General features: G+C 38.5%; 3 protein-coding genes and 1 pseudogene across 5 annotated transcripts; 3 read left to right on the forward strand and 1 right to left on the reverse strand.

Moving 5' to 3' along the window:
• The first annotated feature begins 1155 nt into the window (after nt 1-1155).
• klhl41b (kelch-like family member 41b) lies at nt 1156-5401 on the forward strand. The gene is made up of 6 exons (XM_016268158.1): nt 1156-2349; nt 2593-2750; nt 2836-2943; nt 3879-4064; nt 4592-4738; nt 4885-5401. Exons 1-6 carry the CDS (start codon nt 1249-1251, stop codon nt 4994-4996), a joined length of 1812 nt encoding a protein of 603 aa, XP_016123644.1. The 5' UTR covers nt 1156-1248; the 3' UTR covers nt 4997-5401.
• Nucleotides 5402-5617: 216 nt separating this feature from the next.
• Nucleotides 5618-6527, reverse strand: LOC107582352 (E3 ubiquitin-protein ligase RBBP6-like; annotated as a pseudogene).
• A 3444-nt stretch (nt 6528-9971) lies between these two features.
• Nucleotides 9972-18799, forward strand: ppig (peptidylprolyl isomerase G (cyclophilin G)). 2 transcript variants are annotated; one of them, XM_016268098.1, is made up of 13 exons: nt 9972-10121; nt 10844-10908; nt 11158-11232; nt 11366-11473; nt 11974-12018; nt 13085-13172; nt 13435-13464; nt 13564-13703; nt 15589-15760; nt 16077-16268; nt 16397-16478; nt 17051-17202; nt 17440-18799. In XM_016268098.1, exons 2-13 carry the CDS (start codon nt 10848-10850, stop codon nt 18386-18388), a joined length of 2094 nt encoding a protein of 697 aa, XP_016123584.1. In that variant the 5' UTR covers nt 9972-10121; nt 10844-10847; the 3' UTR covers nt 18389-18799. The 2 variants fall into 2 exon arrangements, with proteins under 2 accessions (XP_016123584.1, XP_016123585.1); XM_016268099.1 differs by lacking the exons at nt 9972-10121; nt 10844-10908; nt 11158-11232; nt 11366-11473; nt 11974-12018 and having other exon boundaries at nt 13088-13172; nt 13389-13464.
• A 744-nt stretch (nt 18800-19543) lies between these two features.
• On the forward strand, nt 19544-21096 carry phospho2 (phosphatase, orphan 2). 2 transcript variants are annotated; one of them, XM_016268161.1, is made up of 2 exons: nt 19544-19623; nt 19749-21096. In XM_016268161.1, the coding sequence occupies exons 1-2, from the start codon at nt 19558-19560 to the stop codon at nt 20478-20480; spliced, it is 798 nt and encodes a 265-aa protein (XP_016123647.1). In that variant the 5' UTR covers nt 19544-19557; the 3' UTR covers nt 20481-21096. The 2 variants fall into 2 exon arrangements, with proteins under 2 accessions (XP_016123647.1, XP_016123648.1); XM_016268162.1 differs by having other exon boundaries at nt 19567-19623; nt 19754-21096.
• The last annotated feature ends 877 nt before the right edge of the window (nt 21097-21973 follow it).

The following is a 21973-nucleotide window of genomic DNA, read 5'->3' on the forward strand; positions in this document are numbered from 1 at the left end:
AGGGCTCCAATTTAATCAACTCCAAACTTCTGAGAAAACAGGATCCAAAATAAAAACCTAAATGCTGAATAAACCTCAGCTAACCTCTATCAATTAAACTGGTATGTTTTTCACTCGTGCTTGTCATTAATCTCCTCATGGTTCCTCTTTAACAGTCTCACACATCTATCCCTTATGCTTTGACTTAAATTGCACATGTCTCCTTCCACCAACAACTTCCTGCCTGCTTTAATTTTAGTATTACTGTCTAGTGTGACTGACGCTCTCCTCTGAGCCCTGAGATCATTCTAGAACCATTTGCTAGGGAGAACATGAAATCCTGCATATTCGTGATGGTCAATACACTCTTTTGAATAGCACTACTGACGCTCAAATTATTGGTCTGAATTGAATTTATAATGACCCCGAATGCTGTTTAACCAGGAAGTAATAATCTTTTATATAATTTGTACATTTGAGGTTTTTGTTTTTTAGCCGTTTTCCACACAGTCAGAAGAATGTGCAAAAATTTTACCTTTAGAGGTACATCTGGTATAGTATCTTTAAAAGGTCAACTTTGCACATTATCTACCCCTAAAAGGTGCATGTTAGTACCTTAGTATGGGTAAAATAGGTACAAAGATGTCCCTTCGAGGGTGACTTTGAAGCTGCTGTATCCCTAAAGGCAAACTTTTGCACTATTTTTTGAGAGTGCACAAGTATGACCAGCTACACTAAGAGTTTCGTCTCCTCCCAGGATCTGACGCATGAATAATAAAGTTTGACTCAATGCCCCGAGTGCTTGAGGCAGCTGAAAATGGCTCATCACCTGTTGTAGTCACAGCTGTCTCCAAACACTGTTAGTGAACCCTTCATTTATGTGGGGAATTGAAGTCAAAGACACTTGCATAAAAACTTGCAGACAAAGTATAGAAGAATAGTCTGGGATTGGTAAAACTTGCCGACTCATGAGTCTCCTCAGAGCTTTATTTGTCCTGTCCCGTCGTGACAGCTGCTGTCTAGAATGGCCATCACACTGGGATCCCTTTCTTCACAACTAGGATTGAGGGATGACAGAGGCAGTGGGGGTGGACAAGAGCAGGAGGGTTATATTTAGAACGGCAGGATTAAATAACAGTCCCTTCACTCTGGGAATCTTTTCAGCACTCTGTCCTTTTCCAGCCCGGCCGGTGTGGCGAGCAGACCTGGAGCCACCTTCTCCCCTTTTTCTTCTCTTATCCGTCAATTCCCATCTTGAAACGCAAAAGCATGGATCCTAAAGCCATGAAGGACGAGCTACGGCTGTTCCAGAGCACCTTGCTTCAGGATGGACTGAAGGAACTTCTGAACGAGAACAAGTTTGTTGACTGCACTTTGAAAATCGGCGACCGCTGCTTTCCCTGCCACCGCCTGATCATGGCCGCCTGTAGTCCTTACTTCAGAGAGCTCTTCTTCTCTGAAGACGGCAAGGAGAAGGAAAGCGGCAAGGAAGTGATTCTGGATGACGTTGATCCAAATATCATGGATATGATCATCCAGTATCTGTATTCCGCTGAGATCGATTTGACAGACGACAATGTTCAGGAGATCTTTGCAGTGGCGAACCGATTCCAAATTCCCTCCGTGTTTACAGTATGTGTGAACTATCTCCAGAAGAAGCTGTCGCTGTTTAATTGTCTCGCCGTCTTCAGGCTTGGCCTGGTCCTCGGCGTTCCAAGGCTCGCCATAGCGGCACGCGATTTCATCGCTGATCGATTCGAAACCGTGGCGGCTGAGGACGAGTTCCTTCAGCTGGCACCTCACGAGCTCTTGGCTCTGATTGGTGGAGACACGCTTAACGTGGAGAAGGAGGAGGTTGTGTTTGAGTCGGTGATGAAGTGGGTGCACAGCGACAAGGCCAAGCACGCCAAGAGTCTGGGTGAAGTGTTCGAGTGCATCCGCTTCCGTCTCCTTCCCGAGAGGTACTTCCGGGAGAAAGTTGAGACTGATGACATCATCAAGGCTGATCCAGAACTCTTGAAGAAGCTGCAAGTCATCAAAGAAGCCTTTGGAGGAAAACTCCCCGAGAAGAAACCCAAAGAGAAGGAAGGTGAGGCTGGAGCAGAGGAGGAAGAGGAGCTGCTGCCGGGTTACTTGAACGATAATCGTAGACTGGGGATGTACGGACGAGACCTGATCCTCATGATCAATGACACGGCCGCTGTGGCGTACGACGTGGCCGAGAATGAGTGTTTTCTGGCTGCCATGGCAGAGCAGCTGCCGAAGAACCATGTGAGTCTCTGCACCAAGAAGAACCAGCTCTTTATCGTCGGTGGCCTGTTTGTCGATGAAGACAGCAAAGAGTCTCCTCTGCAGTGCTACTTCTACCAGGTACAAAATTATTTTAAACCTAGGTGCTGGTGAGATGGTAACCACACTAGTTTTCTTAAACTAGCTTTACCAGAAGGGATCTCCATGGTCTTCACCAAGAGGATCATGCTGGTCCACTAGCTAGACCAGGACTAGCATGGAATCTTTATGGTCTTTTCATGGGCCTTTGAACTGAACTTAAACCATATTGTAAGGTATTATGGGAAATTATTTGTCATTTTAAAACTATTCTATCATATCCAGCTGGACAGTATTGCTGCTGATTGGAAGGCAATGCCTCCTATGCCCAGCCCTCGATGCCTGTTCAGTCTGGGGGAATGTGAAAACATGCTGTTCGCCATCGCTGGCAAAGACCTGCAGACCAACGAGTCCCTCGACTCCGTCATGTGTTATGACACTGAGTATGAATTCAAAAGCTGATTCTGCTCTTCACACTTGACTGCTGGCTCGGATGTTTGGCTTCAATAATATTTCATGTCATTGCAGAAAGATGAAATGGCACGAGACCAAGAAACTTCCTCTGCGTATTCACGGCCATTCAGTTGTCTCACATAACAACCTGGTGTACTGCATCGGAGGAAAGACAGATGACAAGTAAGAGTATGCGTGTGTGTGTGTGTGTGCAACTAAGATCAGAGGTGCTCAGGAACATATGGTGTAGTTTGCAGCTGTCTGAGATCCATCAAAGTTCCTCAAAAATCTTCTGTACAATGTGACACTTAAAGGGCTCTTATCATGAGGAACAATGATGCATTCATCTTTTCAGATAAAACAGCTTGATGAAACTTCCTCTTCAGTCCTAAGCATTTATTGGCAGCTATTACTAAACACCAGAAGAACTAGTAAAAAGTAAAGAAAACTTGCCAAACTGCACTGTTCTTGTCTGTGTAGCACCTACATTCACAATAACAGCAAGAATGTACTCAAATGTCAGTTTTTATTTCATATTCAACAACGTAGTCAACAACATTTGGTGTATTGTAAATTATTTGATTAAACAAATCTTAAAGTAAATAAATCTATTTTCTCTCTCACAGCAAAGCTCTCAATAAAATGTTCGTGTACAACCACAAGCAGTCAGAATGGCGAGAACTGGCTGCCATGAAGACGCCCAGAGCGATGTTTGGTGCCTTAGTTCATAAGGGAAAAATCATTGTAACTGGGGGAGTGAATGAAGACGGAGCTCTGCATGTTTGAAACAAGTGGCTTACGTTTATATTGATATAAATACATGATAGAAAATTATACAATTATACATTGTATATGTAGTTAAAAATGAAGAACAGCCCCTTTTAAGTCAGGAAGTCAGATTGAGGTGAAGCACAAGCTACTACATTTTAAAGAAAGATTACAAAACATTTTTATTTAAAATAACATGAGCCAATGGATTTTTCACAATAACAGCAAGAATGTACTCAAATGTCAGTTTTTATTTCATATTCAACAACGTAGTCAACAACATTTGGTGTATAGTAAATTATTTGATTAAACAAATCTTAAAGTAAATAAATCTATTTTCTCTCTCACAGCAAAGCTCTCAATAAAATGTTCGTGTACAACCACAAGCAGTCAGAATGGCGAGAACTGGCTGCCATGAAGACGCCCAGAGCGATGTTTGGTGCCTTAGTTCATAAGGGAAAAATCATTGTAACTGGGGGAGTGAATGAAGACGGACTCACAGCTTTATCTGAAACCTACGATTTTGGAACAAACAAGTATGATTTCTCACCAGTGTTATTTATATATTATTAAAGTATTTTTTTAATATTTTGAACTGGCATTTATTTTTATAGTTTGGGTTTTTATTTTAGTTTAATTAAAAAAACATTTTAATGTGCTTTTTTCATTATTATTTTAAATATTTCTATTTAGTTTCCATTTATTTTTATTTAAATTTTATTAATTTTAGCTTTAGGTGTTATTTATTTTTATTTCACTTTTAGTTTTAGTAACTTATTTTATTTCAGTTAGATGCCAATCTCTAATTTAGTTATCTCAAGTTTTTCATCTAATATTTTAATATTTTATTTTATTTCAGCTTTATTTCAATTAATGAATTTTTTTAACAACTAACAGACAAAATAGATACTATGCAATTTACAGGTTTGCTTGTGATATGAAACAATAATATTGTATCTGTACAGAGATGTACCATTCTAGATGTCGTCTTCCTGCGCTTAATGCTTCTGCATGTAAAAATTAAATATGTATATTGTATTACATTAATATTATTTGCTCTCAGGTGGGACACATTCACAGACTTCCCTCAGGAGCGCAGCTCGGTGAATCTTGTGAGCACCGGAGGAAACCTCTTTGCCATTGGGGGCTTTGCTATTGTAGAGCTGGAGGACAAAAACATCGGACCTTCTGAGATCACTGATGTGTGGCAGTAAGTCATCCTGATTCTGTGTCCAGCAGTTGTTCTGAAAGGAAAAAAGATTTCAATTAATTAGTCAAGTTCCAAGAAAGTGCCCAGGAATAGATCCAGCATAGAACTGAATGTCAGTGTATGTATTGACCTGTTTTCTTTCACAGGTATGAAGAAGACAAAAAGACATGGAGCGGCATGCTGAGAGAGATGCGCTACGCTTCCGGATCTTCCTGCGTTGGTATGCGTCTGAATGCTGCCAGGATGCCCAAACTTTAAATCAAACCCTTTTTTGTTTTTCTTTTTTTTTTTAAATGTGACCCCCTGTGGTCATGTGACCTTTGACCTCGGCACACAGCTGTCTGTGGTTAATTATGTCTAGTCTAAAATGAGAAGCCAAGGGAACTAACCCCTTTTCATAAGTGTGAAAAAAGCTTTTGGGTTCCCTAAAGTGTTTTTCTTTTACATTTTAGACAAACACAGTTAATGTGAAATGTGTTTGTACGTGTGTGAACATGAGCCATTTATCATTTCATGCTATGACAGAACCATGTAAGCAAGAGCAGGCGCATTTCTGTATTGTTATTATACTGTAATAAAAATAAACTCTAGTTCTCTACTTCAAAAATACTAGGTTACTTTGTGAATGTACATTTTTTGTAAAATAAACATTTAAAAACCATATCAACTTGTGTGTGTGTTTTTAACAGGTATATTTCTCTGACTGGCTAGTTACATTATTTTAACTGCAACTTGTTTGTATTATTATTTTTGTATTTTTTATTTTCAAGTTTACCTATCACAGTGTCTCCATGCGTCCCAATGGTAACACTTCTTTAATAAATATATCACTATTTGATATTGTTTCTATAACCTTTATTAAATTACCAAAATATATATTCATACAGTGTTTGCGGTCAAACTGTCAGGAGAAACATCTGACTGTCTGCAGGTTGGACAAAGGTGTCCGTCAGACTCCAGCAGACACGTTCTGATACCTGACACCAAAAGATTGTCAGAAACAGCCTGTTTGCTTCTAACTGATCTTTGTTTGATCAGACACTCACATTCATCACAGTAGCTGCTCCTGCAGCAGGGAATCATCACAGCATCGGTCAGCAGATCCTTACAGATCAGACACAGCAGCGCAGCAGGAACCGGATCGGATGAGGATGAGGATGAAGGCTCATTCTAGGCTGAGAAGGGCGGCTTCTCTTTCTTCCCAATCGCATCGCTAAACAGATCAAACACAACATGATTCAAACAAAAGACTTTAACAAACACTAGAACCTGCAGCAAGAGCAAGTACAGTAAACTCACGCATCCATAACGGCAATGACGTATTTCCCAATGCTGTCCATCATGACTCCCTTTCTGTCAGGATCATCCACCTCCACCAGGAAACTACGAGGAATCCCTGCACATTTCCGTATGTGTTTATGAGGGGCACAACTTTTGTCCTGTGAATTCATTAATGACATTCAAACTCTGACAGACTGACGGGGAAAAGAGCTCAAGTTCACAGCAGCTGTGATCTCTCAAAGCCCAGTTACCCCATTACTCAGGCAGTTTTTAATGTGATGTCCAGGAATTCCACAGCGGAAGCAGATGTAGTTTGGTGGAAGCAGTCTGACCAGCTTCATCGCATCACTGATGAACGTCAGAATCATGAGCATCTCTCACACATCACAGATTCAGTCACTCTCAATGTCTGAACACTCACCTGCTGGAATAATAGCACAGACTGGACTTTGAGTTTGTCCTCTGATGCATTTGCCAGATTCTCAGTCTGTTTCACAGGCATTTGCATGTTTTAATGTTTAGCACTGAGACACTCAAACCTCCTGGAAGAAGCTGCTTGTGTGTCGTTGTGGCTTCACAGTGCATGATATTCAGCACTTATTGTCTTCATTACAACACTTCATATGCAAACACTGAAGTTCATTACAGTGCAGCAGAGTGCATTTCTCATTGTTTTCAATACCTTCAGAAGCAGATCCAGTGAAACTGGTGAAGAATCACCAACCTCTATTCAATTGTTTAACTTAAAGGCAAAAACAAAAAAGATAAGCATTTATCCTTATAGAGAATGAGAAGTAACTATGGGAACGGATAGCGTATCCTGCTAATATGGCGGCGCCTTCCCGAAATGCAATGCGGACTGAAAAGATTGTGACGTAACTCCTCATTCTCTGTATGTTTACGACTGTAGGTGGCAACTAATTAACCTCTATTTTGCTGAGAAAAAAAGAGTGAGAGTAAACAAACTTCAACAAATGACACAAGATTACGTTTAAAATAATTAAAGAATTTAAATAAATGTGTTTACATATAATGACACTCAAGCGAAACGAAACTCCAAATCCTATTTGATTTTTGTCCGTTTTAAGCTTCCGCAGTCTCGAGTTCTGGCGGTTAGTTGTGAGGAGAACTATAAGGCAAGCTAAAAGAGAAAGGTGGTGTGGTTTCTGTAGTGGAATTGGAAGAACAACTCCAGTAGGTGATGTATGGAATATGATCAAGAGAATGAAAGGTAATAAGAAAGAGTGGGAATATCCAGTATTAGAGTCAGAAGGAGAAATAGCTGTAACGGATAAGGGCAAAGCAGAAATGCTAGTAAAAACATTTGCACAAATACATGGGTCAGGGAACTTAGGTGAGGAAGGAAAGAGGAGGAGAGAAATAACAAAGAGACCAAATATAGAAGCATTGGTAAGGAGTGGGGGAATAGAGGACCAGCCAATTAACTTCCCTTTCAACAGAGATTAATTGAAGAGAGCTATTTGTAATGCTAATAAAAAACGTTCATCTCCAGGAAAGGATCAGGTCGGATATATAATGATTAGACATCTTAAAGATAGGGCTGTGGGAAAAAGTTTAGAATTATATAATAGAGTATGGGAGGAAGGAAGACTTCCGAAAGTTTGGAAAGAAGCAATAATAGTACCTATAAGAAAGCCAGGTAAAGATCCTTCAAAACCCTCTAATTATAGACCGATAGCTCTTACATCGAATGTCTGTAAAATAATGGAAAGGATGATAACGGAAAGGTTGACATATTTTTTGGAAAAAAAGAGGATTAATATCAAAATATCAAAGTGGTTTTAGAAAAGGAAGAGGAACAATGGATCCTATTGTATGTTTAGAAAATGAAATTAGAAAAGCGCAGATAAATAAAGAGTCAGTAATAGCAGTATTTTTGGATGTCGAGAAGGCTTACGATATGATGTGGAGAGAGGGACTTTTGATAAAATTAAAAATGATGAATATAGGTGGAAGAATATACAATTGGATACAAGATTTTTTTGGCGAACAGAATCATCCAGGTAAGAATCGGGAATGAAGTGTCAAATACATTTCAGATAGAAAATGGAACTCCACAAGGGAGTGTAATAAGTCCACTTTTGTTTTCCATAATGATAAATTATGTATTTAATCAAGTAGAACCAGATAAAGGTAGGTCTCTGTTTGCAGATGACAGTGCTCTCTGGAAAAGGGGAAGGAATATATATTTATATATTAATAGGAGGATACAAGCGGCAATAAGGAAAGTAGAAGAATGGGCATATGAATGGGGATAAAAGTAAAACAGTAATTTTCTCTAGGAAGAGGGTTATTCCAGAAGCGAGTTTGAAGATGTATGAGAAATCATTAGAAAGGGTGAAGGTATTTAAGTTTTTAGGTATTTATTTTGATGCAAAACTTACTTGGGCTGAACATATAAATAAAATAGTTGAGAAATGTCAGAAGGTGTTAAGCATCATGAGATGTGTAAGTGGAGTGGAATGGGGGGCACGTTTTTCTTCATTAAAAACGATCTATGTAGCACTGATCCGGTCTGTATTTGATTATGGTTGTGTGGTATGTGGTTCTGCCTCAAAAAACCTGTTGGAAAAACTTTGTAAAATTCAAGCTCAAGCGATGAGACAGTGTTGTGGAGCAGTAAAGACTACACCCATTCCAGCTTTACAAGTCTTAGTAGGAGAGATGCCACTAGAAATTAGAAGGAAACAATTAATGGTCAATTACTGGGCTAACCTCCAGGGGCATAAAGATGAACATCCTACAAAAATGGTCTTACAGAACTGTTGGGAACAAAATGAAAGATGTAGAATAAGTTTTGGGTGGAGTAGTAAAATATATGCAGAAGAAATACAAGTAAATAACATCAAGATGATCCCAACAGTTGTTATTCAGGAATATGAACCATGGGTTTATGTAACACCTCAAGTAGATTTGCATTTGTTGGAGGTTAAAAAAACTGAAAGAGAAGTTGACTTGGCATCTGCTTTTTCAATGTATACCAGAGTCCAATACCCCTGGCATATACAAGTGTATACAGATGGCTCAAAAGATCCAGAACGTCAAATAACTGGGGCTGCTTTTTTAGTTCAAGACGGTGATGACCAGTGGATCAGTGGAGTAAAGCCAACTTCAAATCATTTGGCAGTTTCTACTGTAGAAACGATAGCAATGCTCTTGGCTTTGCAGTGGGGTTGAGGAACACACACCTGAGAAGGTTCTCATTTGTTCTGACTCCGTTTCAGTCTTAAAGAGTTTGAAATCTTTTAAATCATGTCACCAAGATATTCTTTTTAGTATCCTACAAATACATTCAAGAATTGTTCAAAATGATACATCTATCAGTTTTATATGGGTCCCAGCACAGACAGGAATAAGGGGAAATGAAGAAGTGGATAAATTAGCAAAGCAAGCTTTACAGAGAGAAACGATAGAGATACAAGTTCCATTAAGTCAATCAGAGATTAGGGTTTTAATATGGAGAATGGCAAGTTAAGTGGAGCAATGGGGGAAATGGTAGATTCCTTTACAGTTTAATAAACAAAGTCAGTCATAATATAAAGTGTATAGGTAAGTCAAGGAAAGACAAGGTTATCTTTAACAGAATATTGCTAGGGCACTCAAATTTAAATAGCACTCTTAAAATAACAGGGAAACATCCAAATGGGTTATGTGAGCAATGTCATGTTGAAGAAACAATACCTCATGGATTTCTTGAATGTAGCAAGTATGAACAAGAAAGAAGAAAAATGGAATTCAGGATCTTAATTTTAAGGTTTTAATAAAATGGGCAAGGGAAATAAATAGTAATGTATTCTTTGATTTTATAAGAGATACAGGGTTGGTAAATAGAATTTAAAACTCTGTTTCACGCTCCGGAGCAGAAGGTGGCGGTAATGCACCTATTTGCGTTGGTGCCAGCCGCTGTTAAAAACCACGAAGAAGAAGAAGTTCTGGCGGTTTATGTTTTTACCCAGAATGCACCGCTGATCGTCACGGCGCCATCTTCATAGACCTGCGCGCTGAGGACACGAGAACGACAGTCAATGTTGTTAATGTTCTGCTTAATTTTGGTAGCATTTGTTTAACTTGGATCAAACATGTAAGTTATACTTCCTGTCAGAGATATAAATAAAACCTTTCAGTATGATTTGTACAAAGGAAAGATCGAGATGGAACTCTCCATATACTCTGTAATGGACACATGTAGCACGTTAGCATGCTAGTCATTCAAGCATTAAAAGGCAAAACGTTGCGCTTTTTGTGTGGGTATGAGCGAATCTAATTACCCGGTTTTCTAAAGCTAAGTAGATAAATATACAGTTGGAACATATTGGGATACACAAGGTGTGCTGCTGTTGGTGATTTCACGTGTGTTTTAGCACAAGCTGAGTGCAGTGAGACTCAGAAACACATGCAGCAGCACGAAAAATAAACATTTTAATGTCGTTTTATTCTGAAGTTGTTTATAATCTCAAAGGTCACACAAAAAATATAGACTTATGAGACATGTTCATGGCCGTGATGTGTTATTCTGCTGATTGGGAAAGTGCCGACATTGACGCTTAATTAGAGCATGCTAAAAAAAATGGCATGAGCAGCTATTGACATGAAGGAGGAGGACTTGCTGCATAAGCAATATGAAATACTAATGCTCTATGTGGTGAATTTTTCAAAATATGTCAAACATGTCCAAGTTATAATTCTCAACAAAACCAAAATGTGTTGCCTGTCATGGAGTGTGTTAGTGTAATAGTGTTGTTACACTGTCTGTAAGCTCAGATGTGTTGCTGTAATAGTGTGTGTTGTGGTTTGTGCCTGCAGTGTGATGGGGGTGAAGGCGCAGCGTCCTCGCTGCTTCTTTGACATTGGCATCAGTAATGTGCCAGGTGAGACCATGCACAGCTACTATATATATATAAGACATATATATGTCTACGGGGAAAGTCGTGGCCTAATGGTTAGAGAGTCGGACTCGTAACCATACTTGGCCACATGTCACGTCACTCACACTAAATTATCAGCGTTTGTGCATTTCGTTACTTCAGTGCCTGAATGGGATACGTTTTCCTTTTTGTATGTATTTGGATGTATTTCCCTGTATAATATTTTTCTCCCGCTGGTTTTCCTTGCTGCAGCGGGCCGAGTGGTCATGGAGCTTTTCTCGGATGCGTGTCCCAAGACATGTGAAAACTTCCGCTGTCTGTGCACAGGTATTTATATAAATGAGAGAGAGAGATGCTTAATGCAGTAAAATGACTGTCTCTGTGAGAGATGTTTGACATCAAGTCTTCCAGGTCTGTGTTTATGCATTGCTTTGTGGGTTTTTTCCATCTCTGTCTCTAGGTGAGAAAGGAATTGGTAAGACTACCCAGAAACCCTTGCACTACAAAGGAAGTCTGTTCCACAGGATAGTGAAGGACTTTATGATACAAGGAGGAGACTTCAGTGAAGGTACTGCTGTCTTTTTTTTAATCATCTATTTCAGTGGTGGCAAACGTCGGTCCTGGAGAGTTTTGCTTCAACCCTAATCAAACATACCTGAACACGCTAATCAAGGTCTGAACGGTTACTCGGAAGCTACAGGCAGGTGAGTTTTAATTAGGGTTGGAGCTGAACTCTGCAGGGCTGCGGCTCTCCAGGACTGGAGTTCGCCACCCCTGATCTACAGTGGTGTGAAAAGGTTTTTGCCCCCTTCCTGTTTTTTAAATTTTTTGCGTGTTTGTCACACTTAAAAGATTCAGATCATCAAACAAATTTTAATATTACACAAAGATAATGCAAGTAAATACAAAATGCAGTTTTTAAATGAATCTTTGTGTAATGTTAAAATTTGTTTGATGATCTGAATCTTTTAAGTGTGACAAATGCAAAAACAGGAAGGGGGCAAAAACATTTTCACACCACTGTATATCATGTGTGATGATATTTGACAGAAATGTTTGCCTTAACAGGAAATGGTAGAGGTGGTGAATCTATATATGGAGGTTTTTTTGAAGGTGAGTGTGCTTTTTTTTTTCCCACATAAGCATGTGCAAATTATTAAAATATTGCAGTTTTTTTTTTTTTTTTTTTTTTTTTTAGATTAAAAGTTCCAGAGTAATTGTTTCAAGTCATTTTCTTGAGATGAATCTTTATTCACTTGATTGACCAGGTTCATAAATCAGACTAGGGCTGTGCAATATATCGGAATTATCGCAAATGTACATATCGCAATATGCATATCGCTACGGCTTGCAATATTTGGGGCCATGAACAAAAGACACAGAGAAAATCACTCACTGGTCTTACCTAAATAACTTTTGTAGCTTAAGTAAGAATCAGTGCGTATTGAATTCATAGAATAAATACTAAGCAGTGTTGTATTTTTCCTTTTTATTATTCAGTTCCTAAACTCCTAAACCTATGTAACGCTAGAGTAAAACACTACGTTTCGCTTTCAGAAGTTGTTGTAGGGGTGCTTTCTTCTCACAAAAAGTGAAACATGTATGCTAGTTATATCAGAATCAGAATGAGCTTTATATTCACCACTTAAGTGTGCGCAAACAAGGAATTTGTTGTTGTTTTACAGGAGCTCTTGATACATGCATACATACAAATAACCATATATATATATATATATACCGCATATCGCATTTTTCTTCAATATCGCACAGCCCTAAATCAGACTAAATTAAAATGCTTATATCTAGTAATCAAAAATGACTTCAAGGGTCAACGTGAAACAGCTTCTACATTTCAGTCAGTGTTATTTTAGTATCATTTATAGGTATTCATTGTATTAAAGTTTTGACTTGGCTTGTATTTCTGTATAATTTGTTTTTGCTTTACGTTTTTTTATTTACTTTTATTTGTATTATTTTTGGATTTTTATTTCTATTTAGCTTTAATTTGTGTTTAGGTAATTTTAGAGCTAGTTCCATAGCAACATTTCTAATTTAGTCTTTTTCAGTGTAGGTTCATCTAAATATTTATCTTTTATTTAGGTGTATTCAAGCACTTTTTAGTAGTTTTAGTTATCAATAACAACAGTGATTTCAATATTCTAACATTTTCTTTGTCTAGATGAGAGCTTCTCAATGAAACATACCAAGGATTTCCTTCTGTCGATGGCAAACAGAGGGAAAGACACCAATGGCTCACAGTTCTTTATGTGAGTCCAGCATACGTGCTTCTAGTGGATTGTACCGCCCTCTTTGAAAATGGACGATGGTCTGCGACTATCATTTTCTTTTTTGCAGCCTTGATGTAGAATAGATGTCTATGTTCTTAGTGCATTGGTTTGGTCTTGAACTAGATATGAACTGCAAATGATAATGTCTCAGATCGATTTATGGTGTGCATTAATCACTGTTTTTGTGTTCGTTAGATTTATATTTACATTCTGCCTCACTGTTTTGTGTCCCTGACCATAGAACTACAAAACCAACTGCTCACTTGGACGGGTAAGTGTGCAGCACAATGTGTTTATCAATATTTGATAAACTGCTAGGTAACATATATCTTCTGCAGTGTTTAACAGGTTTTGTTGCTTTTTTCCACAGAATTCATGTGGTGTTTGGTCAGGTGATCTCCGGCCAGGAGGTGATCCGGATGATCGAGAGTCAGAAGACAGATGCCAACAGCCGACCCTACGCCGAGGTCAAAGTGCTCAACTGTGGGGAACTTGTTCCAAAATCTAAAGGTGATATTGCATATTTTCTTTGCTCATGTTTAAGGCTAGAACTGTTTAGATGTTTTATGTTATTAGCTTTACCTTATATTTTTGTGTACTTGTGTATAAAAATGCTTCTGGCCTAAGTAGGCTGTCCCTATGAAATCAGTTTTATTTTTTTCCTAATTCACTTAAAAAAAAAAAAAAAAAACATTTTCTGGATTCAGTTTGTTTTTCCTGTTACAATTTTAAATATTCTGTTTTAATGGTCAAGTAAAATTGTATTAAACAAAAAGCATAATTAAACTCATTAAGCTTAGACAATTTAACAAAAATTATGTAAATTAAAATAATGTATATATATATACACATGCAATTTTTATATTTGATGCAAATTTATTATCAAAAAAAGTGGTAATCAAATGAAGGCATAAAGCATTGTGCCATTCAAAAGTTTTAGATCTAGTCATGGTTCTTCCATCTCATTCATTTTGTGGTGACTTCTACACACAAAAGCATTCAGACCCACTGTCAGTTCATTAAGAATTGACAAAAGAACTTATTATTTAATAAGTGAGTACAATCAATGCACATCAATTGTGATAAAACTGTCCAGTGTTATGGATGTCAGTATTTAATGGTCACTATTGGCTCGTTTCCACTGAGCGGTACGGGACAGTATGATTCGATTCGGGACCGAACACCCTGATCCAGCTTGCGTTTCCACCACCAACAGTACCCTTACTTGATAGGCGTGGTGTATACCCGAAAGTAGCGATCATCGATAAAGCGCAAAAATAGCCGTTTCTCAATATGACATAAAGCATATCTCTAAAACTAAGTTTTAATGAACAATAACAGCCATTATGAAAGTATGACAAAAGCAAACAATTCAGTCAAACGTATGCTACAAAGTCAGCGCTGTACTACGGTAAAGTTCAAAATAAATATATAAAGTTAAACAACTTTGTGCTCAGCCAAAACGATATGACCAGGAACAAATAATAGATTCATGAGACCACGAATGCCTGTTAAAATTTACCCAAAAGGAATTGTATCTCATGTTTAATCACTACAGAGACATCAGAGCCAGCGGCAAATGTCGGAAGGACTAGCTGAGCTGAGGCTGCTCTATGCGGATACATGAGCACTGAGCGCCTGCTGATCGCCTGGAGCTCCGAAATCGGCATGGCAAATTTTCAAATAGGCGCCATCTTTATAAACAAACCGCAGATTTCAGTTTTAAACAACTACATTCTCGCCTGAAAAACTCTTAAAACTACATTTCATGACATAATAACAGTAATATTTTGAAAATGATGTGGGTTTTTGGGCAATGACGTTTCACAAGTCCACAAAAACGCATATTTCGCATATTACCGCTATTGTCCGAGTGAAATTATAAAATACACCGTTTTATTTTTTTGTTTGCGCACTCTTGATGTAAATAAGCCCAACACTTATGGACAGCAGAGCGGAACGAGTGAAGGAGAAGCTTTATCCCCTTGTAGCACGCAAAAGTGACGATTCTAGTCAACCAATCAACGTTCTGCCGTGAGTTTGGCTCCACCCTTTTGGTGGAAAAAAGTGGTACGGTTCACTATTTTGGTACCATTCCCAACTTCTGACAATGAAAATGGACATAATTGCGTACCGTACTTTACTGAACCGTACCGCTCAGTGGAAACGAGCCATATGATTATTTGTGTTATTCACGACTATCTTGAGAATAGACTGGATGTTAATCATTCATGCAGAATGTTCCTGTAAACTTTTATTAATAATAAATTACGATTGGCAGTGCAAAAATAGCATCTCAAAGAGATCACACTTAAATTTAATCTTACTAATGCATTTTTTCCAGTCAAATTGTGATACTGTGTTCTAAAGTATTGCTTAAACTTCTGTCATCCAGCAAAGAAAGAAAAGAAGAAGCATCAGTCATCCAGCGAGAGTGACAACGACTCTTCCTCAGACAGCTCGTCAGGGTCAGAGGAATCGGAGAAGGAGAAGAAACGACGGAAGAAACATAAGAAGGAACACAAGAAAAAGAAAGAACAGAAACACAAGAAGAAAGACAAGAAAGGGTGCAGTTGCCCTTTTATGATGGGAGTCTTTCACCCTACAGCAACGCTTATATAGAATGCTTCAAAATTTGAAGTATTTACTTTCCATGTGTTGAGCACGTCATTACTAAAAGCTCCACACAGTACCAAAATTATCACAGACATAATAAGCAGTCTTTAAATTTAAACAATTAAAATGTATTCATAACAATATCTGAAATAATTTTACCAGCCAATCGTTTTTTTGTTTGTTTTTTTTAAATTTGTACAAACCATGTTCATTCTTGCTGAAAGTGATTTTTAATGTAGTAAGAATTTTAACATGTCTTTTCTGTAGGTCTGATGAGGAAGAGGCTGATCCCCAACCCGTGTCGACCATCCGCCCAGAGGAAGTCCCGGCTATTCCAGAAAACCGCTTCCTAATGAGGCGAAGCCCCCAGAAGGCCAAAGAAGAGGAGCAGGGGAAAGAAAAGCACAAGGAGGACTCTGGAAAAGACAGACAAAGAGAAAGGGAGAGGGAAAGGGACAGGTAGAATGTGATATGTTGAGACTTCATTCAGCAATGATGTGGAGGATCATTTGTTGTACAGACATGGATGAAATGCTTATGTTGTGAGATTTTTATATTTTGCTCGTAACTTGTAAATTATATTCCAGACCCATGGTGAACTCGCGGCCGAACCGCACGAGACTGGTGATGACCAGGTCAGGGCGCAGAATTAAAGGAAGAGGACCGAGGGTGAGAGAATAAATATGACTTGCTTTGAAAGGCAGATCATGAGAGTTAAATGTGAATTCACTCAAAAAGTTTGGGCTCGGTAAGATTTCGGAAAGACGTCTCTTATGCTTAGCAAGGCTGCATTTATTTGATCAAAAATGCAGTTAAAACAGTAATATTGTGAAATATTTTAACATTTAATAAAAATTCCTTTGAATAAAATACTCCCATCTTCAGTGTCACATGATCCTTCACACATCTTAATATGCTGATTTGCTGCTCACGAAACATTCCTGAATATTATACGGTTAAAAACCGCTGTGCTGTATAATTTTTTTGTGGAAACCATGATGCACCATGAAGTTCAAAAGAATAGCATTAATTTAAAAATAGAATTAAAAAAAAAAATATATATATATATATATATTATAAATGTCTTTACTGTCAATTTCACGCATCTTTGCTGGATTAAAAAAAAGAAAAGAACTGATCCCAAACTTTTGAACAATCCATGTTTTGTTTTACATATCTTTTTTATTTATTTTAGTGAATAAAATTAAAGCTCATTTTTATTATTTTATTTTTTCCTGTAGCGTTACCGGACACCATCTAGATCTCGCTCGCGGTCATGGGATCGGTTTCGCCGCAGTGAGACACCTCCACACTGGAGGCAGGAAATGCAAAGGACACAGAAAGCTAAAGCATACGTAGCCACCACCCAGGATCGATGGATCAAAGGGGACAAGTATGTGCAATTTTTACAGTGTGCACAAATATTTCATCCAGGATTCATGCAATGAGTTAATAAACTTGTTCACGCAAAAGTAAAATTGTTTTCTTGCCCTTGTGCTATTCCAAAACGTTACTTGCACTCAAGAGTTATCTATATTATATAATTTATTAAAAAATATATTATTTATTATTCTTAATTTGGAAAATAAATCTTTCATGTGGTTTTTTTTGTTTTGTTTTTTTCCCCCAGAGGTGATATGTCAGAGGAAAAGACCGAAGCCACTGAGCCAGCCAGCGAGAACACAGCTGCAGGACAAGAAGAAGCAAAAAAGAACTCTGAACGAGAAAAGAGAGATGCAAAGCGGGACAAATCACGCAGTCCCTCCAGAGGAAGAGACAGGAAGAGGGACAAACATCGCTCCAAAAGCAGAGATAGGGATGCACGGAAAAAGGCCGATGCTGATGCAGAAAAGAAAAAAGTTCGCAGCCGGAGCAAGAGCAAAGAAAAGAAGAGAGAAAAGGAAAAGCACAGTAAAGCGGATGACAAACGGGGACGCTCAAGCAGCAAAGACAGGAAAGAGAAAGATGCCAAAGAGCGTGACAAGGAGGGCGAGCAAAAGGACAGAAGCAAAGAAAGGAGCAAACAACATTCAGAAGGGAATGACAAGGAAAAGTCAAAAGAGGTGGAAAAGAAGAAGAATGGAGAGCAGCGCCGTGACCGATCTAGAAGCAGAGAAAAGGGTCGTGACGGGTCACGGAGGTCCCGGTCCAGAGGCCGCGACAAGCGTGGCCAATCACGCGACCGAGGCCGTGACAGACGCCACAGCAGCAGCCGGGACAGAAGATCATCTCGCCGGTCGAGAAGCAGAGAGCGAGACAGACGAGACCGCGGGAGAGACGCAGAAGACCGAAACAAGAGGAAGAGTGCAGAGGAGTCAAAGAGCAGAGGACGAGACCGGAGCTCCAAAGAGCGATCCTCCCAGAGACCGAGAAGCCGAGAGCGAGATGATCGACAGAGCGGCAGGAAGAGGAAAGAAAAGAGTGAGAGTGGAAGCAGTGATTCTGAGAGTGATGCTGATAAACAGAAGAAAAGAAAAAGCAGCGAGAGTCCGAAATCTAAAGAGAGAGCGAAGGACAAATCTAAAAGTCCAAGCAAAGATGCGAAGAAAAAGGACTCCTCTTCCAGTGACAGCGACTGAGAGACTGCATGTACCACTCCATTTTTTGTTTTATTTTTCCCCATCAATGACTTGCTGTACAATGTTGGATACAAAGAGACACATTTTAGTCATTGTGTGAAACAGACATGCCTCTATGACTGATACGGATCACAATGTCCTAATTTGTTTCAGTTGAATCGGTTATATTTGTCCTGCTTTTATCTGACAATTGTTTTCATTTTCTTGCCCATATCCTGACATAAGCGTTTAGTGAAAATGGTTGCTTAATTGTTTTTCTGTCCAATCTGAGCTGTTTTTTAAGATGGGTTTGTTGGGGACATGTTCGCATACATTGGAGTTTTGTAAGGGCTTTATGTTTGTAAAGAGATGACAATGTTAGCTTCTGTTGAATTTGACAAATAAAAATTGATACTGAACCTGTGAACTTCACTTTCAGTGGTCCTGTTTATTGAAGACTCTTCCTAACTTTCTTCAAGTGCAATTAGAAATTAAGGATGCAGAATTTATCGGTAGAGATTTTTTTCCTTTATTCTATTTTTCTTTCATTTATCTGTATTTAGTTGATCTGATCTCATTTTATTTTATAACTTTAATTTTAGGTCTACCATTGTGCATTAATATTAGCATTTCTTTATTTGATCATACATTTTTTAATCTTTTAGAAAGAGATCCTCAAAATCCTAACTACGAACCTTTAATATGTCAACAAAAGGAAACAACACATTGGAACCTGGCTTTATCCAATGTTCAGATTTCTCTTCTGGAAATGTATGAAAATTAGCGCATGTTTAATTAAATATCGCCTCATTTCCACATTTAAACATTTTTCAGAAAACGTAATACAAAAATGTCTTAATGTACTGATTAATCAGCGAAGGTACCACGTGATTTATTCATTTTTTTTACTATATTCAAGCTTGAAATTAGTGTTTCAGTCATAAATAGTGAGTTATTTCATACCTTTATGACTCTACTATTCTAAAATATTTACTAACACTATATTTTAAGTAAGACAACTGCGTTTTCATTCAGAATACACTGATTCACTTTGAATGAAACAGAAAGCAAGAACGAACGACCCAAGCTCTTACGATTGTAGCGACCAATCAGAGCCTACCAAGTCGTTTGAGTGACGTGAGTGGCAGCCAATCAGAGACGAGCCGTCGCTTGCGGGGCGGTGACTAATCATGCTTTGTGATGTAGGCAAGTGTCGGTCTCAGAAATCGAATAATTCACTCGGGCTGCCGCTTCAGGTCAGTATATATTTGATTTGCTTACATGCATCTCGTTATTTGACTTTCCGAGACAGATATGTCGAATACTGAACATCTATTTTGTCGCTCATTATGTCAGTACTTTGTTTGTGTGTCATTTCCAGCGCAGAATGAAGACCTTAGTAGTGTTCGACTTCGATCACACTATAGTGGATGACAACAGCGACACATGGGTGCTCCGCTCCGCTCCCGAGCAGACGCTACCGGACTGGCTGAAGAAGTCATACCAGAAAGGCCTCTGGACCGAGTATATGGCTCGAGTCTTGACCTACATCGGAGAGCAGTCTGTCCGGCCGGAGCACATGCGCGCGGTCATGGAGAGCATCCCGTTCACCGACGGCATGCTCGAGCTCCTGACCTTCATATCTGAGAATAAGAAAGACATCGACTGCATCATAATCTCCGATTCCAACAGTGTCTTCATAGACTGGGTTTTGCATGCATCAGGGGTGAAGTCTGCTGTGGATGACGTCTTCACCAACCCTGCCAGCATCGATGCGCGCGGCTATATGAGTGTGCGCTGCTTTCACGCGCATGACTGTCAGCAATGTCCCGTAAACATGTGCAAGAGGAGGGTGCTGCAAGACTTCAGAGAGAAGCAAGCTAAGGCTGATGTGCATTATGAGAGGATCTGCTATATAGGAGATGGAGGAAATGACTTTTGCCCCGTTCGAGAATTGAAAGAAGGGGATATTGCAATGCCTAGGAAAGGATTCACCCTAGAGAAACTGTTGCGCAAAGCCATTTCAGAGGATTCAGACGCACTGCATGCGAAAATCATGCCATGGACTAGTGGCAATGAAATCCTCAGGGAATTAACAGCTCTGATTGAGTAATATATTATTATAGACAATATTGTGACAAACTACAGACTCACTGAACTAGTAGAATATCACATGTTTATTCTGCACTAAATGCATCATGTGCAATCCTATTATAGCTCATTTCTCCCTTAAATCTACTTGATAAACTGATTTGGGCATGGTGTAATATCTGTCAGAATTAAGTTTATGTTTTGGTTTCATTGCACATTTTAAAATGTAATGTTTTTAACAGTTTTACATATTATTGTTTTGACAGTGATTTGAATCTTTTTGAGATTTACATAATAAAATAAGCTCACCGTCTGAATTTATTTAACAATAATTTAACAGTTTGGGGTGCTTAATATTTAGGTTTGCTGCAGAACATTAAAATGAACAAATGTAAATGCTGGCAAAATATTTATTCAAAAATCTGCATGATGAAAATCCTATCTATAATTCTATGCCGATGAATACCATTATTGTCATGTCGTAAGAAGTAAAGCAGCATGACTGTGACCCTAATCTTTAACGCTGCAGTTTGGAAATGAAAATAGTTTAATATTTCAATGCAGAAGATATAAAACGAACCATATTATTATTATTATTAGAAACCCTAATCTGCATGTTAGCACCATATTCGCATAAATACAGTTTTATCTTAGGGTTATTTTACTATATTTTATTTCTATTTTTAAGTTTATATATTACAAATAAATTAATTAAATAATATAATTTTAAAAATTTTGTTGTTATTATTAACGAAACACTTCAATGTTTTCGCATTTTCATTGTGGTGTCAGACTTTTGGACCCCACTGTATGTTTCACTCATGTTTCGAAAGCCAGCCGGGTCATAGTAACTCGTGCTCGAGTCCTGATAACAGCATTTTGGGGTCAGACGTGTCGCTCTTGACTTTAGATAAACAGTTTTGTGAATGTTTGTTCCTGAATGAGCTTGAATTTTACATGCGTGTTGTAAATGCAGCCTGATTCTTGATTCAGAGTGTTGTATTCAAAGCAGAGATGAATGGAGAACAGGGACTCTATATGGGCTTATAAATAAACAAAGTTTGCATGTCAGAAAAGTTCGTTAATATGACCGGAGCGGAGACCTTGTTCCTGTTAGCATTTTCAACTAATCTTGTGACCTTTGTACTTGTGACACACAGGCCATGCACATGTTTAGTGTCTAATTATAAAGGAATAAATTACCCAGTCTAAGTTATGGCTTGCCTTTTGTTTCTTTGAATAAATGATTGTATCGGAATGGAGGTTAAACTAAGCTTAGATAGCAGCCATGACTTAAAGGGGTCATATGATGCGATTTCAATTTGTCCTTTCTCTTTGGAGTGTTACAAGCTCTTGGTGCATAAAGAAGATCTGTAAAGTTGCAAAGACTAAAGTCTCAAATCCAAAGAGATATTCTTTATAAAAGTTAAGAGTCAGCCACGCCTACCTAAAACGGCTCGTTCTAACACGCCCCCACATGTCTACATCACTATGTGGGAAGATTTGCATAACGCC

This window comes from Sinocyclocheilus grahami, unplaced genomic scaffold (assembly GCF_001515645.1).
Source record: "Sinocyclocheilus grahami isolate Dianchi unplaced genomic scaffold, SAMN03320097.WGS_v1.1 scaffold43.1, whole genome shotgun sequence".
Classification (NCBI taxonomy): domain Eukaryota; kingdom Metazoa; phylum Chordata; class Actinopteri; order Cypriniformes; family Cyprinidae; genus Sinocyclocheilus; species Sinocyclocheilus grahami.